The following is a 19,938-nucleotide window of genomic DNA, read 5'->3' on the forward strand; positions in this document are numbered from 1 at the left end:
CCTTCCTGTCCCCAAAAAGACTAAAACCACCAGCCTCAACGACTACCGCCCAGTAGCACTCACCTCCATCACCATGAAGTGCTTTGAGCGGTTAGTCAAACCCAGACTGTGACTGGATCCTGAACTCCCTGACGGGCAGACCCCAGGCAGTGCGGGTGGGAAACATCACATCCTCCACCCTGATCCTCAACACCGGAGCCCCTCAAGGCTGCATGCTCAGCCCTCTCCTCTACTCCCTGTTCACTCACGACTGCGTGGCCACACGCAGCTCCAACACCATCGTGAAGTTTGCTGACGACACGACCGTCATTGGCCAGATCACAGACGGCGACGAGACGGCGTACAGAGAGGAGGTCGAAAACCTGACATCTTGGTGCCAGGATAACAACCTCCATCTCAACGTCAGCAAAACCAAGGAGCTGATTGTGGATTACAGGAAGCAGCATGGAGAGGGACACGCCCCCATCGCCATCAATGGGACTAGGGAGGAGAGAGTCAGCAGCTTCAGGTTCCTCGGGGTCCACATCACTGAGGACCTGACATGGACTCACCACTGAGGACCTGACATGGACTCTTCACTGAGGACCTGACATGGACTCATCACTGAGGACCTGACATGGACTCGTCACTGAGGACCTGACATGGACTCATCACTGAGGACCTGACATGGACTCGTCACTGAGGACCTGACATGGACTCTTCACTGAGGACCTGACATGGACTCATCACCGAGGACCTGACATGGACTCATCACCGAGGACCTGACATGGACTCACCACTGAGGACCTGACATGGACTCATCACTGAGGACCTGACATGGACTCATCACTGAGGACCTGACATGGACTCATCACTGAGGACCTGACATGGACTCATCACCGAGGACCTGACATGGACTCATCACTGAGGACCTGACATGGACTCATCACCGAGGACCTGACATGGACTCTTCACAGAGGACCTGACATGGACTCATCACTGAGGACCTGACATGGACTCATCACCGAGGACCTGACATGGACTCATCACTGAGGACCTGACATGGACTCATCACTGAGGACCTGACATGGACTCATCACCGAGGACCTGACATGGACTCATCACCGAGGACCTGACATGGACTCATCACCGAGGACCTGACATGGACTCATCACCGAGGACCTGACATGGACCTACAGGTGCTCCATAGAGAGCATCCTGACCTTCAGGTGCTCCATAGAGAGCATCCTGACCTACAGGTGCACCATAGAGAGCATCCTGACCTTCAGGTGCTCCATAGAGAGCATCCTGACCTACAGGTGCTCCATAGAGAGCATCCTGACCTTCAGGTGCTCCATAGAGAGCATCCTGACCTTCAGGTGCTCCATAGAGAGCATCCTGACCTTCAGGTGCTCCATAGAGAGGATCCTGACCTACAGGTGCTCCATAGAGAGCATCCTGACCTTCAGGTGCTCCATAGAGAGCATCCTGACCTTCAGGTGCTCCATAGAGAGGATCCTGACCTTCAGGTGCTCCATAGAGAGCATCCTGACCTTCAGGTGCTCCATAGAGAGCATCCTGACCTTCAGGTGCTCCATAGAGAGCATCCTGACCTTCAGGTGCTCCATAGAGAGCATCCTGACCTTCAGGTGCTCCATAGAGAGCATCCTGACCTCCTTCAGGTGCTCCATAGAGAGCATCCTGACCTTCAGGTGCTCCATAGAGAGCATCCTGACCTACAGGTGCTCCATAGAGAGCATCCTGACCTACAGGTGCTCCATAGAGAGGATTTAACTATTTCAAACTATTTTTATTTTTGTATTTTCTATTTACTTGCACTATATTTGTCTGTTTATCTGTGTTATTGTGTCACACTGTTGGATAAGCCTGTGACCTAAGATTTTCATGGGCATAACTACACTGTAGCTATGTTCGTATGACAAAAATAAAGAACCTTGAACCTTGATCTAGTGTTTAAAATCAGTTTCTGTGTTTCGAGGGGCGTCTTTTATGGTCAGAAGTGTGTCAGGGTCATTGCACATGAATTTAATTTGGAGATGTATTAAATAAGGTTAACTGGAACAGAGAGCCTGAGCAGTGAGACATCAGAACGTGTTTTCACATGTGTTGCGTTCCCTCCTGGACTAGGGGTACAAAGGGAAGTAACAAAATATAAAAATAACCGGGAGAGAGAAAAAAGAGAGGAAACTGATTTCTGAAGACACAAGGTGATATTTTAATCAGTCAAAAAGTAAAAACCAGCCAATTCACAATGTAAACTAATGATAAACAAAAAAAACGTTCTTATCAAAGAAAGTGACTAAAGTACACTGGAGCACATCTCCTAACAATTAATAAAACACAGCTTCAACTCTAAGGCCTCACACAGAGACACCACACAAGCTGCACTGGTCACACATGCAGCCAGAGAAAGAGAGAGAGCCTTCCTCAGGTCCTTTATGGAGGCCCTGATTGGGGATTGGGAGCACCTGAGGGAGAGGCTGGAGGGAGACAATCAGGGGGAGAGGGGGAGAGAGACACACACACACACGGCACGTAACACACGAATGCTGCAGAACTCCCCTTCAGATGTTCTCAGGGTCTGCCATGTTGATGATTCTGTTTCCTTGTATTTCAGCCTCCACTGAGAGCGGTATTCTTTCAAGGAGATCATCATCAAAGCCTTTCTTCAGCTGGAAGTCGAGCGTGTTCGCCAGAAGTCGAGACGCCACGACTTAAACAACACCTCTTTTCAGGTTGGCTTTGTATCAGCAACATCTCCTTTTGATTTGATTTCTAATTATTATTATTCTTATTTCCTTATTTGTTCATTTTGTCTTATGTCATCCTTTATTTTACAGAGAGGGAACATTACTTATTTCATTTTTATTATCACAGTCAGAATTTTGAGGTAAAAGTCAGGATTTTGAGGAAAGCTGTCATCACAGATTAACATGTCTAACTGGAGGCTGCAGGTACCTTGGTGATTTTGGTGAACTGAGTTGAGTTGAGATACACTTCCCTTAAGTACACCTTGCGCTTCATGTTGGTAAGAAGAAGGGCGTCTCCGACTGAGACGTCTTCGCTCTGCTGGATGGCCTCGCCCCACAGGGTAAAGCTGATTTCCTCAGCTTCCTGTTTCAGATTGAACCTTTTCATCTTCGTCTCTTCATGTTGCACCTTCACTTTTTTGATGGGATCAATCTGAAAGAAAGCAGCAGAGAAAGCACAAAAATGATTTCTATTTCACAACATTTCATAACAAACTGCCTTATAAATATAAATATATAAATATATAAATATATATATATATAAATATCATACCAATGACTGGTCCATTAGTCTTTTAGTTATCCGTGAATAAATAGGTTTATAAGATCTTGAAAAGGCATTTAAAAAATTGTAATGACACATTTGTTGAATGCATTACCAACCTAACCGGGCTCCAGTGCATGAAGTAGGTCTGCAGTTTGAACTCACCTCGGTGACGGTTCCTTCTACGCTCACGTATGTCTTGAGAGGAGATGATTTGATGTCTTTAATGGAGGTAAGCGGACTCTCAGGATAAAGCAGCTCGGATTTTTTAAAAACTTTCCCAACAATTGCTTCCGTCTCAAAAATTCCACTGGATTTTAGATCAAAGAAGGATTCCTCCTGCACACAAAGAAAAAAAGCATCTCAATGAACGTAAATACAAAACATGTCTCAAAGCTGTAAGTGATAAATAAGAAATAAGCATTTACCCAAGGGTGTAACTTTGGTTTGAGAAGTGGGGGACACAAAACAGAGGGTCCTCCGCAATGAAACATTTTCTCGATTTAATTCAATTTCCTGCCTTTCTACAAATATATTAGCTCTATATAAAACAGTAAGTTACGTTAAGACATGAATACAATTGCAATGAAAGTAACAAAAACATCTCCTTTTCAGGTTCAAAGACACACATTGGGTTATTTACATAAACTATTCATATTGCAAATACATGTTTTAACCAGGAAGGGAAGACGGACATGGACATGGCCCATGTGATCTGCAATATCGCAATATATCGCATCGCAATACTTAGCATAACGTAGAATCGCAATACTATCGTATCGTGGCTTAAGTATCGCGATAGTATCGTATCGTGGGGACCCTGGTGATTCCTACCCCTACTAAGTAGAGTACTTGAGTCCATGAGTAAACCACCATTGGGGTCTCCTGTTGTACCTCTTGAATGCAGCACTTTGGCAAACATAGTGGATCTGCCCATTGATTGTTAAATACTCCAACTTTGAAAGACTTCCTTGTTTGACTCTTCAGCCAGGATTCTTGATAATCAGGCTGGGTGTTTTTCCGTTGTTGTGCTGACAGAAAGACAAACCAGTCCGAGCCCATTTTCTACCTGTGCAGCCTGAGGGCTCAGGCTGAGGTTCTCGATGAGTTTGTCGATGGAGTCATCCAGGCTCTGGGTTTCACCGCTGCCACCGGAAACCTCTGAACAAACACAGGATAAAAAAAAACGTTAGAAATCTTCCTGGTCCATTTAGCTGAAAATGATAAAATAATAATAACAATAATAATATGTGGGGACGTGTACGGAAACGTATGTGGGGATGTGACGTATGTGGGGACGTGTACGGAAACGTATGTGGGGACGTGTACGGAAACGTATGTGGGGACGTTTACGGAAACGTATGTGGGGACGTGTACGGAAACGTATGTGGGGACGTGACGTATGTGGGAACGTGTACGGAAACGTATGTGGGGACGTGACGTATGTGGGGACGTGTACGGAAACGTATGTGGGGACGTTTACGGAAACGTATGTGGGGAAGTGTACGGCAACGTCAATGGGGACATGTATGGAAACGTATGTGGGAACGTGTACGCAAACGTGTACTGAAACGTATGTGGGAACATGTACGTAAACGTATGTGGGAACGTGTACGTAAACGTATGTGGGGACGTGACGTATGTGGGGACGTGTACAGAAACGTATGTGGGAACGTGACGTATGTGGGGACGTGTACGGAAACGTATGTGGGGACGTTTACGGAAACGTATGTGGGGACGTGTACGGCAACGTAAATGGGGACATGTACGGAAACGTATGTGGGGACGTATGTGGGGACGTATGTGGGAACGTGACGTATGTGGGAACGTGTACGGAAACGGGAGGTGTACAGAAACGTTGGGTTACGTATTGTAACCCTTGTTATATTAGCACAGGCGGAGCCCTCTACTGGACTATATGGGTACTACCTTACCCTGCGAGCATTCTCCCACTGAGACTTCTATAGACGTAGCTGGCCTTGGGCGGGCCTACCTGAATGCGTGCGCATCACACCGTATAAAAGGAGGCCTCGCCTCCTGACTATCATCCTACACCTCTCTTCAGCGAGCGGAATAGGACAGACAGTGCCCTTAGTAGAGGGCTCCGCCTGTGTTAATATAACAAGGGTTACAATACGTAACCCAACGTTACATCTCTCACAGGCTCCACCCTCTACTGGACTCTATGGGTACAGTGGGTGGAGCCCTGATGCATACGCGCACTGTTGTCCAACAACAACAACATTCCACCCTACTGCCCCTGACCGGCTTTTCTGGCCAGCAGCTGCTGCCCCACATTCTCCTTTAACCCGGTTGTGACCGAGGAGAAATCTGGGCTGTGGCTGACAGAGCACACCCTGCTGCGCTTACCTCGCAGAAAGTGTGCTATAAAAACAGTGCCGGGGACCCCCCCCCCCACCCATAGACGGATGGGGAGAGCCCCCTCGGCCCCGAATGGGCTTACTACACGCCTGCCTCCCTGAATCCCTAAGGATCGCAGCGAGAGCGCCAGTGCCCATGCCCCACACTCAGACACCGACCCCGTGCAGAGTGTGTGTGGACTAAAGTGTGGAGGGCTACCCCCCTCCTGCCCAGCGCGCCCATCCTGGGACCCTCAGAGGGCCCGGGAAAGGCGAAGGCGCATCACGTCCGGGGAGGGGGTCAGATGCCAACTCTCTAGTATGCCTCTCGTCCAATGAAATGACTTGCTCGCTCTATGACGCGTTGAACCCAATGTGAGCACATTACTCTGAATGCTGCGACGCAGCACCTGAGATTACTTCCAAAAAGTTGTTCACGTTCTCAATTTTTTACGTTTAACTTTATATTCGTTTGGTACACTTCGGTACACACGTGTACCGAACCGAAGGGCCCGTACCGAATAATTTCGGTACGTGTACCGTTAAACCCCTATGACCTGGTGAGGCGGGGGCATCTCTAGCAATGAGTGAGTAGCCCACACACCCGCCGCCATGATCATCATCCAGGGAGAGTACAGCCCTGGGCGGTGGACTTCCATGGAGGCCGGACCCAGAAGGAATGGCGAACGCGAATGGCACCACCTCGGCCATATCCTGGTCCCCCAAACACTCGAAGCAAAGGTGGTGGGGATCGGCGCCCGCTATTTCAGCTAGGGCACGAAGGACAGGCCCGGGTCTCTAGAAGTGGCGACTCCCTGGAGGTATGATAACTCTTTCTTCTTCTTTCAAACGTCTCAGTCTCTCGTGGAATCACTTCCGCTGCTGAAGAGAAAAGAATGATAGTCAAGAGGCGAGGCCTCCTTTTATACGGTGTGATGCGCACGCATTCAGGTAGGCCCGCCCAAGGTCGGCTACGTCTATAGAAGTCTCAGTGGGAGAATGCTCGCAGGGTAAGGTAGTACCCATAGAGTCCAGTAGAGGGCGGAGCCTGTGAGAGATATAACGTATGTGGGAACGTGTACGGAAACGGGACGTGTACGGAAACGGGACGTGTACGGAAACGTATGTGGGGACATGTACGGAAACATATGTGGGAAGGTGTACGGAAACGTATGTGGGGACGCGTACGGCAACGTATGTGGGGACGCGTACGGCAACGTATGTGGGGACGTGTACGGAAACATATCTGGGGACGTGTACGGAAACGTGTACGGAAACATATCTGGGGACGTGTACGGAAACGTGTACGGAAACGTTATGTGTATGAAGGATCAGAGCGGAGGTTTATCGGCCTTCACCACGTTCCGCTCATTTAGAAATATACAAATTGCAACGTTTGTTTAACAGAGTTTTCCAGGGGTCTGCTCTGGTTCATTTTGTACTGCTACGAAATGAATGAAAGAGTTATGTAAAACGTTTTGAGAAGGAGGTCTGGCTCTCGCCCAACACGACCCCTGCTGAGCTGACCTTTTTTTTTCTGCCGGAGTTTCTTAAGCTCGACCTTCACGACTCTGAGAGGCTGCTGTACGGCGACGTCCAGCCTGGGAAGGTCCTTCATCAGGCGGTCGATGAGTGCGATGGATCCCTTGGTGCTGTAGTGCTGGATGATGACGCTGGGCATGTCGCCCCGCAGCCGCCCCTCCTTCAACCCCTGAGGGATCTTCTCCAGGTTAAACAGAAGTTTCCGGAACTCGTCGGCCGTCAGCTCGTCCAGGATGGAGCTCAGCGCCGTCCTCCACTTCGTCTCCAACGCCCTCAGGTCCATCTGCAAAATAATGAAGTTTTGTGAGGCTTTTGAGTTGGCTTTGTGGGCATGACGAGACTCTTCAGTCAACCCCGGCATTTTCAGGGGATTGGTTGGTTTGGTTTTCTACGCTGTGCTGGAGGAGGAGGAGCACCTGAAGACCGCCACCGTTTTTAAAGGCGCGTCAAAGAAGAAATCAGATATGACTTCAAGTCATGTGATCATTTCTTAGTATTTGATCCTTCAACTTGGCCTCAGAAATGCAAGGACTTCACAGTTTTGGCAACAAGTTTTGGAGAAAGCAAATCGGAGGCTTAAAAAGAGACAGGGATGTGCATCTTCATCATCTTCATCATCTAGCATGCAAGAAGAGGAAATAGAGGACAGTGAGGAAGACTGCACTTATTAAAACCTTGCTTCGTATGGGGTGAGTACCAAACGCTGTCTCCTGGTACTCATCTGAGTAACTCATTAAAAAAGTCATGTGCACCCCTTTTTATATATATCATATTTATATATATATATATATATATTCCCATACATATATACATATTATATACGTTATATTCAAATTCAAAAGCTTTTATTGTCAATCTACAGAATAGCCTACAACAAGATTTATAATTCCACGAGTGCTTTGAAAACAAACATATTAAAACACAGATTAAAAGGTCTGACAGTTACGACCAGCAAGTAGCGCACACAGCTTCGGATCGTCATGTAGATGACCAGGATTAATAAATAAATAAATGAATAAAATAGAATTATGATCAAATATATATGATAAATATTACAGTATATACATAGAGACAGACCATGATTATTGCACAGTGGCGATATGGGGGGTTATTGTATGTATATATATATTTATAAAACGGACAAGTAAAATCAAGCAATCTGATTGGTTCTTAGCCGTGATATACTGAGCGTATACCACGGGTAGAATTGTAAATTACTTTTCACAACAAGTCAGTATCCCTCCGCGACTGAGAAAAACAGTATACCGTTGGGCTGAAAGCAGCGGAGAAGTAACGGGGTAGAAGCCCTCCTTTTTACGCAGCGATCCAGACATAGACATCAAACGGCAAAACACATTCAGTGTGCAGTTCCTTTGGCATTAGGGCAGGGATATCTAGATACTTTTGAAGGTTTAACATAATGAATTGTGCTCGTTTTAAAGCAAGCAACGATGTTTTCAAATCTGTAATCAAAGAGGTCCGCAAAAACGCTATCGACCAATCAGATTGCTTGATTTGACTTGTCAGTTTTATAATATATTTACATTTCTTCCGTTACGAAACAAACTTACAAAGCATAAGATGGAAACATTTAAGATTAACTTGGACCTCCGGGGGGGTCTTACTATGGAGGAGTGGATTGAGCAGTTCCTATCTCCAGAAAAAAAAGCACCTAAACTACGACATGCAGAGCTACGTGAAGAGCAGGTAGACCAACTGGAAAAGTAGCACCATTCAAAAGCTTTCTGATGCGGGTCTTGAAACAAAGCAGAGAAATGATGACCGTTAGTGGCCACAGGTGCGAAAGCTCTCTCCAGAGCTACTGGAAGCCCAATCTCGGGGACCGGAGAAAGTGGAGCAATATTCTCCTCACGCCAAGAAACAGCCTAGAACAACCTCAACCTATACAAGTAACCTCGTAAGCCATGCTACTGATGCTGGACAGTTTTTCAGTGGATGCACAATAAACAGCAACATACACATTAATGTAAATAAACAGCCAAATAATGGATCAACGCTCTCTGTCTAATATGCTCGCTTGCTGTTAGTGTTGTTGCATAGCAACCACCTCGCAATAGGTTTCGTGCGGAAGGCAACGGAGGGACTATTTTATTTTGAACATCATTATTTACTAATACAAACTATTTAAATTAGAGTGTGTATTTTTCTTTCATATTGCCACACTTGAGCTGTGTCCCAATTCAGCGGCCGCATCCTCCTGAGGATGCATTCGGAGACCGCATACGTCACTTCCGCCAAACGAAGGCTGTCCCAATTAAAAGAAAAAAGACAAGACTCCTCCGAATGCGGCCTTCTTTCCCCAGATTTAGAGGATACATCTGATGTACACTCCGCGGTCTACCATATCCCAGGATGCAACGGGTGACGGTGACGAATGAGTTTTAAAAAAAAGATATGGCTTGTAACGTCCCATCAACGGCTACAACGGTTTCAGCTGGATTCGTTTTTAAATGTACTCACCCAAATAGTAAACGACATGAAAGAAAAGTAAACCTATTTAATTGTGTATTTAAATATACGGGCAATTGGAGATGTCTTCTTTATATTACATACATAAAATAATATGAAGTGAAAATATTTCTAAACCCTGTTTGGTTTTCATATTGTTGGGATTCATTATAAAGCTAATTTATTTATTTAACTGCTTTTGTTATACAAATCTTACTGCAACAATTTTGTTTTGATAGGGAGCAAGGAGCAGACTGCGCAATTTATCCAGATGCGCGGGGAGAATGAAGCCCTCTTCACGGGAGCCTGTTGCGACCTCGGGAAAATAATTTAAACATAACACCAAAATAAGTACAGCTAGATCTGACTCCATATTGAACAGTTTTGAAAACAGTTTGAAAACAGTTTGAAAACCGTTTGAAAATGTTTTGCCTAGTGTCAGAAATTATGACCGGCACTTGTGACTGCAGCTGGTCCTCAGGAGGACCCAGCCTCTGAATTGGGACACAGCTTAGGTAACCGTTTTATAAAAGCAATAGCGCTTAAATATATATACATATATGTATGTATGTATGTATGTATGTATATATATATATATATGTATGCAAGTATTGCTAATGCCATTGTTTTGTTTTTAAGTTTTTGTACATAGTCCTCAGTCTCAAATACTTGAATTGTTTATGAAGGCATTCAAATGAAAGATTGGTAAATTAACACTGAAAACTGTTTTTTTGCATGAAGTCATACCGGGATGTTTGCTGAAATGGATTGCATGTGGCACAGCCCGACCTAGAAAAAACAATCCACCAGCCGGCAGCCGCCACTGTAAAAATATGAACAAACCATTTACAAGAAGTCAACTGAATTGACTAGCTGTAGCCCAGCCTGAACTCAACCCTTCAAAAGATAAGATAAGATCAAGCAAAACTAAGAGTTTAAGAGAAAAGAAAACTCAGTCAAGCTAAAGAAATGTCTTCTCAAATGTAAAGCTGTAACTTGCAAACAAATAATTTGTGTAATCATGTAAACTATTCGTCTTTTTATAATATATATATATATCTCTTTGTTTGCAGCTCATTTCATTTCATTTCAAACCTTTATTTATGCAGGTGAATCCCATTGAGATCATTGATCTCTTTTTCAAGGGTGACCTGCTGCAAGTAGGTTCCACATGAATACATATGAACATAACAGAAAAACACAAAGGACATCAGACAGCATATTTACAGCTACTACAGTTTACATAGCTCTCTTTGCGTCTTTCCCAATGATCAGACTTTTGCCCTCGCTGCGGGCTATAGTAACCCTTAAAGTAACCCTATCTCACAGATAGATTTCCTGAACAAACTGAGAGTGAACTTACTGCGTCTCTTCCTTCAACCTCAGCCCGGGTTTTCAAACGGTATATTTTTTTATCAGATTTCTAAAGAGGAAGTGAGAGTAGCGGGACATCTGAATTTGTTTCGATCGTACCAACTGATATCTTGATTTGCTGTTAATTTGGAATAGTACAAATATATAAGGGAGGGGGGGGGGGGGGGGGGGTTATATTCTCCTCATGACATCCAGTCAGTCCCCCCTCTAGTGAAGAATGGTTTTGCCCATTTATTGTGAACAGGATTTCATTAACAATTGAATGGCATTTTATTTTGTATGATCAGCTTCAGGCTTGGTGTTTTTGTTTATGAATAATAAATCAGACCAGATAAATACTAAAGTAAACAAAAGGAATGACTGGGGGAACATTGAATAGGGGAACCTTTTAATTAGTTAATGACGTTATAATACATCAAAAAAAAGTTAAATAACAAATAAGTACATGTAAAAACACATTTCAAATACCTGATAATTATTGTTGGTAAACGTTGTTTTTCTGAATTTCATAAACACACAAATCTCAACAGCAGGTGCTTTATTAATCTACAGCAGTGGTCACCAACCTTTTTAAGCCCAAGATCCGCGACCTCGGCGAAAGGGGAGATCTACCTGTTGCAGAATTGAGGGGAAAAGACGGCCCGGACAGTACTTCCAATCTGAGGTCTTTTATGTCGGCTAATTGCATCTGAATGACATCAAATCATTTGGTGCAACTTCCCATTTGATTAAACCAAGAACACGACATAACTAACAAGTCAAACAGATACATATATATATTTACATCATTAATTAATTAATTAATAATTAACATATCATTTTAAGTTTCATTCATTCCTTCATTACAATCCTAAATATAAATGTATGTCGCTTATTTTCCATTTGTTTGAGTGAATTAGTAAAGGATTTAGCTGACAGCAACAACGACAAAGAAAAAAACAACACGTCGCAGTGAGCAGATAACACAGTGCCATTTGAACTGTGAGGCGTATCCACTGAAGCTTCATGCAAGTACAACATTTAATATTAACATTAAAACTACTTATTTTAACCCAATTCTTACAAATTCAAAATTCTAACAACATTCTTTATCCGTGCAGACCATTGGTGCGTTCACACCGGACGCGATGCGACTTCTGGGGGCGGTGCGATTACATGTAAAGTCAATGCAAGACGCGGACAGACGCGGTTGATGCGAATGACGCATTCTCGCGGTAGCCAATCAGCGGTGAGGATCTCAGACTGCCGTCACTAACGTTGAATCAGAAAACCAAAACATCAGCCGTTAGCTGTTCGCACTCAGAGCTCACAGCTCCTCATATCTGTTCAGAAACTAGTCAAAAGTTAAACAAGTCCAAACCACAGAATGTCTGAGTCATGGAGAATACAGTCGCTGGTTTATTTCTGTCAGTAGGACGTTGTTGTGAGTTTGGACGGAGCAGCTACATCGTTAGCTTAGCCTGATCGATCCGATCTTCATTCAGAAAGCATGCATTTTGAAAGGTGTTTCGCCTGCCGTCTGTCTGCAGACTTGTCAAAGCCTTAAATCATGGTTTTTACTAACCAGTATCAGTATGTTGTTACTTCAGCATCGTTTTAGTATGATAAGTAAAAGAACATTGTACCTTGAAAATCAATGCATTCTAATAGCGGGTACATTTGAACCATTGGCGGTTTTAGGTATACAGCGACCCCTGGCGGTTCTAATGTTAAGGAGATCATCACCAAATCCTTCCTTCAGCTGGAAGTCGAGCGTGTTCGCCAGAAGTTGAGACCCCACGACGAGCGTGAGCAGCTTCGTGTCTAAATCCACCTCCAGTTGAGTCTCCTTCAGCGTGGCTTCCTTGATCCCTCTAATCTTGAGTCACTTTCCGGATGCCGACACTTTGAACCTGCATGAAGACACGTTAAGGGTCAATGTTCAGGATGTGAGGAAACATCAGAGAAAGTCTTCAGATCAAGGTGAGGAGCATTTTGCTTTGGGGGCTAGTTAGCTTCCATATGATGTCTTCTGTGGAACAAGCCGCCAGGAAACATCATTTGAAACAACACCTCTTTTCAGGTTGGCCTTGTGTCAGCGACATCACCTTTTAGTTTGATTTCTAATCATTATTATTCTTATTTTCTTATTTATTCATTTTGTCTTATGTCGTCCTTTATTTTAGCTGCTACGAAATAAGTTAAAGTCGGCGTCCAGCCTGGGCAGGATCTTCATCTGGCGGTCGATGAGTGTGATGGATCCCTTGGTGCTGTAGTACTGGATGATGACGCTGGGCATGTCCAACCCAGTCTCACAAAAAAACATGTAATAACTACGTTGGTCCACAACGTAGGACGTAGTATTTCTACAAAAACGCCTCTGAAATTGTAAGATCCCTACGTTTTTGTTCACCATTCATTCCAATGGCTGGCGTCTATGTCACGTGATCTTCACATTTCTCCCTGCAGAAAAAAAAAACATGGCCGAACTTTGCTTTATTCTCGGTGTAAAATGCCTATTTTAAAGTTAGTTTGGCCATTAAAATGCGTTTTGATGTCATTTGATGCGAGAAATATGAGTTGTTATTTCAGATGATGTGTGCAGTGGATGTACATGATCTTTAGTTTGCTAGTTATTATGAAGATTACTTCAGGAAATTGTGTCTATACAACGTTTTCATTGTTACCAAGGTGGTTGCTAGGGACGCTGCTATAGATACGTTTTTGTAGAAATACTACGTCCTACGCTGTGGACCAACGTAGTTATGACACGTTTTTTTGTGAGACTGGGTTGGCATGTTGCCCCGCAGCCGCCCCTCCTTCAACCCCTGAGGGATCTTCTCCAGGTTAAACAGAAGTTTCCGGAACTCGACCTCCGTCAGCTCGTCCAGGATGGAGCTCAGCACCTTCCTCCACTTCGTCTCCAATTCCTTCAGGGCCATCTGCAGCACAAACAGGAGGAGGTGTAGAGTAACTAAGTACATTCACTCAAGTACTTTACATAAGAACAACTTTGAGGTACTTCTACTCCTCTACAGTTCAGAGGTAGATGGTGTACTTTTCCTCCACTACATGTATGTAATACCTTTAGTTACTTTACAGATGTGGATGAATGATGTGAAATCTAATCAAGTGTTAAATCAGACTTTAGTTCCACCTGGAGTAAATCCACCAGCTACCCTGCAGTATACAAAGTCATTCAGACTAGCTGCACCTTTACCAGCTTTGAGAACACTTTCATGATCAATCATTATAAAACATATCATATTATTCTGAAATGGACCAATCTGCACAATGACTACTTTTACTGTCTTTCACTATATTTTGATGAGAATACTTTTCTACTTTTACTTGAGGAACATTTTGAATGCAGGACTTTTACTGTAACAGAGTATTCCTACACTCTGAGTACTTCTACTTTTACTCAAGTACAAGGTCTGAGTACTTCTACTTTTATTCAAGAACAAGATCTGAGTACTTCTACTTTTATTCAAGAACAATATCTGAGTACTTCTACTTTTACTCAAGAACAAGATCTGAGTACTTCTACTTTTACTCAAGAACAAGATCTGAGTACTTCTACTTTTACTCAAGAACAAGACCTGAGTACTTCTACTTTTATTCAAGTACAAGATCTGAGTACTTCTACTTTTACTCAAGAACAAGATCTGAGTACTTCTACTTTTACTCAAGTACAAGATCTGAGTACTTCTACTTTTACTCAAGTACAAGATCTGAGTACTTCTACTTTTACTCAAGTACAAGATCTGAGTACTTCTACTTTTACTCAAGTACAAGATCTGAGTACTTCTACTTTTACTCAAGTACAAGATCAGAATACTTCTACTTTTACTCAAGTACAAGATCTGAGTACTTCTACTTTTACTCAAGTACAAGACCTGAGTACTTCTACTTTTACTCAAGTACATGATCTGAGTACTTCTACTTTTACTCAAGAACAAGAACTGAGTACTTCTACTTTTACTCAAGTACAAGATCTGAGTACTTCTACTTTTACTCAAGAACAAGATCTGAGTACTTCTACTTTTACTCAAGTACAAGATCTGAGTACTTCTACTTTTACTCAAGAACAAGAACTGAGTACTTCTACTTTTACTCAAGTACAAGATCTGAGTACTTCTACTTTTACTCAAGTACAAGACCTGAGTACTTCTACTTTTACTCAAGTACAAGATCTGAGTACTTCTACTTTTACTCAAGAACAAGATCTGAGTACTTCTACTTTTACTCAAGTACAAGACCTGAGTACTTCTACTTTTACTCAAGTACAAGATCTGAGTACTTCTACTTTTACTCAAGAACAAGAACTGAGTACTTCTACTTTTACTCAAGTACAAGATCTGAGTACTTCTACTTTTACTCAAGTACTAGATCTGAGTACTTCTACTTTCACTCAAGAACAAGATCTGAGTACTTCTACTTTTACTCAAGTACAAGATCTGATTACTTCTACTTTTACTCAAGTACAAGATCTGAGTACTTCTACTTTTACTCAAGTACAAGATCTGAGTACTTCTACTTTTACTCAAGTACTAGATCTGAGTACTTCTACTTTTACTCAAGTACAAGATCTGAGTACTTCTACTTTCACTCAAGAACAAGATCTTAGTACTTCTACTTTTACTCAAGAACACAATCTGCATTTTATTTATACAGCGTTAGTCGTAGTGTACTAACCTCTCAGGATATATTTTACTTTTCCCGTTTTTCAATACTGATAGGATTCATGGTTTTCACCGAACAGGAGGAGATTTACCTCTGAAGTGGAGTACAGTCACAGTTTAAAGAGCAGGGAATACTAAAACACCTTAAAGTAATCCTTAAAGTAACCCTTAAAGTAACCCTTAAGTAAATGTATAATGACATGTATCTCACAGGTAGATTTTCTGAACAAACTGAGAGTGAACTTACTTCTCGTCTCTTCCTTCAACCTCAGCCCGGGTTTTCACACGCGGTATATGTTTTACATCAGATTTATAGAGAGGAAGTCAGAGGAGCGGGAAGTCTGAACTTATTTGGATCGTACCAACTGAAATCCTGATTTGCTGTCAATCTGGAATAGCACAAATATATAACGGAGAGGGGGGGGGGTTATTTTCTCCAAACTTTCATGTTAATCCCTCATGACATCCAGTCAGTCCCCCCTCCAGTGAAGAATGGTTTGGCCTGACTTAACTTCCTATTGTGTTCGTTTCCCACCCTTTTTTAACATCCTTTCAAGCTGTAAACAATTTATCACATGACTGGTCGACTTGAAAAACTGCATTAAACATACAAAGAATAGAAACTGAACACAATACATTTTCACATATTTTTAAAAACCAAATTCAAAGCACATTAGAACATCAACGTGTGTGTGTGTGTGTGTGTGTGTGTGTGTGTGTGTGTGTGTGTGTGTGTGTGTGTGTGTGTGTGTGTGTGTGTGTGTGTGTGTGTGTGTGTGTGTGTGTGTGTGTGTGTGTGTGTGTGTGTGTGTGTGTGTGTGTGTGTGTGTGTGTGTGTGTGTGTGTGTGTGTGTGTGTGTGTGTGTGTGTGATGTATTAGCAGGAAGTGAAGAGGTTCCTCCGGACAGAGCCGGAGATTCCTCTGCATGTAATTATATAAATATTGTATATTTTTGGAAAGTCCCTCCAGGTGGTTTCTGTTCTCCTGCGTTCCTCATCATCTCTAACGAAGTGTTTTTACGGAGGAAACTCTTCAAGTCAAGTAGAAATAAAGTTTTTTTCATGGTATGTTTGGATCTCTTTGGATTTATTGTTTCCAGTTGCTAGGCAGCGAGGAGAATCTCAAAACTGAGATAGGGTCATAGTTCCCTTTTTAATATATATTTCAAACTACTGTGAGAACATCCCGAGTTTTATCCACCAATCGTAAATAAAAAGACCAACTTATTGAATTTGAGTCAGAAATTTGAGAAAAAAGTCAACAAAAAAAAGTCATAACTGAGATTCTGAGAAAAAAGTCCGAAATTTTAGACAAAAGTCAAGATTTTGAGAAAAAAGTAAGAATTTGTGAAACAATCTGACTTGTCATCAAAATACTACTTTCGAATAAAAGTAAGAATTGAGAAAAGAAGAAAAAAGTTGAGATAAAATTAAGATAGAAAAAAGGGTCATAATTCCCTTTTTATATCTATTTCAAACTGCTGAGAGAACATCCATAGTGTTATCCAGCAATTAGAAAATAAAAGGACCAACTTATTGAAGCACAGGATTAAAATGACAGCTTTCAGAATCTCTTTATTAGTAAAACATGAGATTGGAGAGGACTGAAACCTCAACATGACTCAAAGTAAACGACGTGTCAGATCATTCTCATCTCCAGGATCCTCTTTCCTTGCATGTGAGCCGTCACAGTGAGAGGCAGCATGTGGAAAAAGCCTTTGTTGAATTCCTCCACGGTTTTGAAGCCCATCCCCTCAGAAAGGACTTCAAACTGCAGCTGCAGGTGAGCGCTTGTCTTGGTGGTGCGGAGTAATGTGATTACTTTAATCTTCCTGGTCTGCAGAGGAGCAGCACTCTGAGCCTGGACAAACACACAAATCACACAGATGGTAAAACATCACATGTCACTTGTTAGATGCTTTTATCCAAAGCAACTTATAAACTCAATACTGAGGACAATCCCCACAGGAGCACTTTGGGGTGAAGTGTCTCAGGGACACAACGACATGCTGACTGCAGTGGGACTCGAACTTGCTACCCGCTGATTCGAAGTTTAGCGCACTATCCACTGAGCCACAGCCTCCACATATGCAGGTTAGCATCCGGCAATGGCCATCATGTCACTTTGGGGTCTCAACATGTCCGGGGTCACACCGGGACTATTTCCTTTGTTTTAGTGTAAAACAATGACATTCTGATAATGTCCACATCTCCTGGACTCTCTTCTTCCAGGACATCATGAACCACCTGACTCTTCTGGAGAACAGTACCTGATGTCCTACCTTTGGCTTCAGTGTGTCTCCGGCTGGTTCCTTCTGTTGAGGCTCCACAGCTCTGACTGGTTCCTTCTGTTGAGGCTCCACAGCTCCGACTGGTTCCTTCTGTTGAGGCTCCACAGCTCCGACTGGTTCCTTCTGTTGAGGCTCCACAGCTCTGACTGGTTCCTTCTGTTGAGGCTCCACAGCTCTGACTGGTTCCTTCTGTTGAGGCTCCACAGCTCTGACTGGTTCCTTCTGTTGAGGCTCCACAGCTCTGACTGGTTCCTTCTGTTGAGGCTCCACAGCTCTGACTGGTTCCTTCTGTTGAGGCTCCACAGCTCTGACTGGTTCCTTCTGTTGAGGCTCCACAGCTCTGACTGGTTCCTTCTGTTGAGGCTCCACAGCTCTGACTGGTTCCTTCTGTTGAGGCTCCACAGCTCTGACTGGTTCCTTCTGTTGAGGCTCCACAGCTCTGACTGGTTCCTTCTGTTGAGGCTCCACAGCTCTGACTGGTTCCTTCTGTTGAGGCTCCACAGCTCTGACTGGTTCCTTCTGAATAAAACACCACATTTAAAAAAGTACCAAAGACTTTCCAACGTTAGATTCTTTCTCCCACCAAGTTTCAGAAACATCAGGCCAGTGGTTTCTTTCTAATCTTGCTAACTAACAAACAAACAAACAAACAAACAAACAAACAAAACAACATCTTTCAACTACCTTTGGATTTGGGAGGAACCAGGCTGGGTTCGGGGTTAAGTCTCGACCCATGAGCTTCACGCCTCCAAATGGATCCATCTGACCAAAACCACAAGAGACATGAAGAAGAGGGGACACATGTTGATGTAGAAGAGACATGGAGAAGAGGGGACACATGTTGATGTAGAAGAGACATGGAGAAGAGGGGACACATGTTGATGTAGAAGAGACATGGAGAAGAGGGGACACATGTTGATGTAGAAGAGACATGAAGAAGAGGGGACACATGTTGATGTAGCAGAGACATGAAGAAGAGGGGACACATGTTGATGTAGGAGAGACATGAAGAAGAGGGGACACATGTTGATGTAGAAGAGACATGAAGAAGAGGGGACACATGTTGATGTAGAAGAGACATGAAGAAGAGGGGACACATGTTGATGTAGAAGAGACATGAAGAAGAGGGGACACATGTTGATGTAGAAGAGACATGGAGAAGAGGGGACACATGTTGATGTAGAAGAGACATAAGGAAGAGGGGACACATGTTGATGTAGAAGAGACATGAAGAAGAGGGGACACATGTTGATGTAGAAGAGACATGGAGAAGAGGGGACACATGTTGATGTAGAAGAGACATGAAGAAGAGGGGACACATGTAGATGTAGAAGAGACATGTGTCCCCTCTGTGTGAAGAGACTCTCTTCACACAGAGGGGACACATGTTGATGTATAAGAGACATGTGTCCCCTCTGTGTGAAGAGACTCTCTTCACACAGAGGGGACACATGTTATTAGCTGAATGGAAGCTGCTCTTAGCTACAGAGACCAAGTCAGTGTGTTGCTGGACTTAGCGGAGAAATGCAGAAAAGTGAAATGATTTGAATCATGGTTGTGTCATGGTTTTGGATTTTGTTTTCCTCCTCAACCCTGTCTCCTAAAGATGACGTTCCCACAGACCTAAACTGCATTCTCAATTACTTTTAGCTAGAAACGTATTTTCTCCCACGTTACGTTCGTTATAAACGTATCTCAAATACCTTTATTTTCTACATATCTTTGCCATTTATTGTCTTGCTTATAATAATGATAATAGTCATTTATAAATATCATTTTAGAGCACACATTTGAATTCAGTAGGCGAGGCTGTAATTTATCCAGCTGTTACTCTCACGAGGCAGAACATAATAGTTTTAACATGCCAAAAAGCTGCTGTGTCGTTTATTGCGCCTCAAACATTAAAACAAATCCAGAGTTACCGGTACGTGTTTCTGAACTTCC

At 43.2% G+C, this 19,938-nt stretch overlaps 2 protein-coding genes across 2 annotated transcripts in view; both read right to left on the reverse strand.

The window, feature by feature from the left end:
• Nucleotides 1–2,191: 2,191 nt before the first annotated feature.
• Nucleotides 2,192–19,938, reverse strand: part of LOC307017666 (uncharacterized protein) — a 108,251-nt gene continuing 90,504 nt past the window's right edge. Inside the window, exons 20-23 of the mRNA XM_079647350.1 lie at nucleotides 7,182–7,479; nucleotides 4,364–4,455; nucleotides 3,460–3,633; nucleotides 2,192–3,183 (exon numbers count right to left, since the gene is read on the reverse strand). Coding sequence (XP_079503476.1) covers nucleotides 2,938–3,183; nucleotides 3,460–3,633; nucleotides 4,364–4,455; nucleotides 7,182–7,479 — 810 coding nt within the window. The 3' untranslated portion in view covers nucleotides 2,192–2,937. The remainder of the gene's footprint in view (nucleotides 3,184–3,459; nucleotides 3,634–4,363; nucleotides 4,456–7,181; nucleotides 7,480–19,938) is intronic.
• On the reverse strand, nucleotides 17,253–18,756 carry LOC307018352 (uncharacterized protein; the record flags this gene model as incomplete). The annotated part of the gene is made up of 3 exons (XM_079648583.1): nucleotides 17,253–17,564; nucleotides 17,986–18,513; nucleotides 18,679–18,756. 3 exons carry the CDS (start codon nucleotides 18,754–18,756, stop codon nucleotides 17,343–17,345), a joined length of 828 nt encoding a protein of 275 aa, XP_079504709.1. The 3' UTR covers nucleotides 17,253–17,342.

This window comes from Notothenia rossii, assembly GCF_949606895.1.
Source record: "Notothenia rossii genome assembly, chromosome: 9".
Classification (NCBI taxonomy): domain Eukaryota; kingdom Metazoa; phylum Chordata; class Actinopteri; order Perciformes; family Nototheniidae; genus Notothenia; species Notothenia rossii.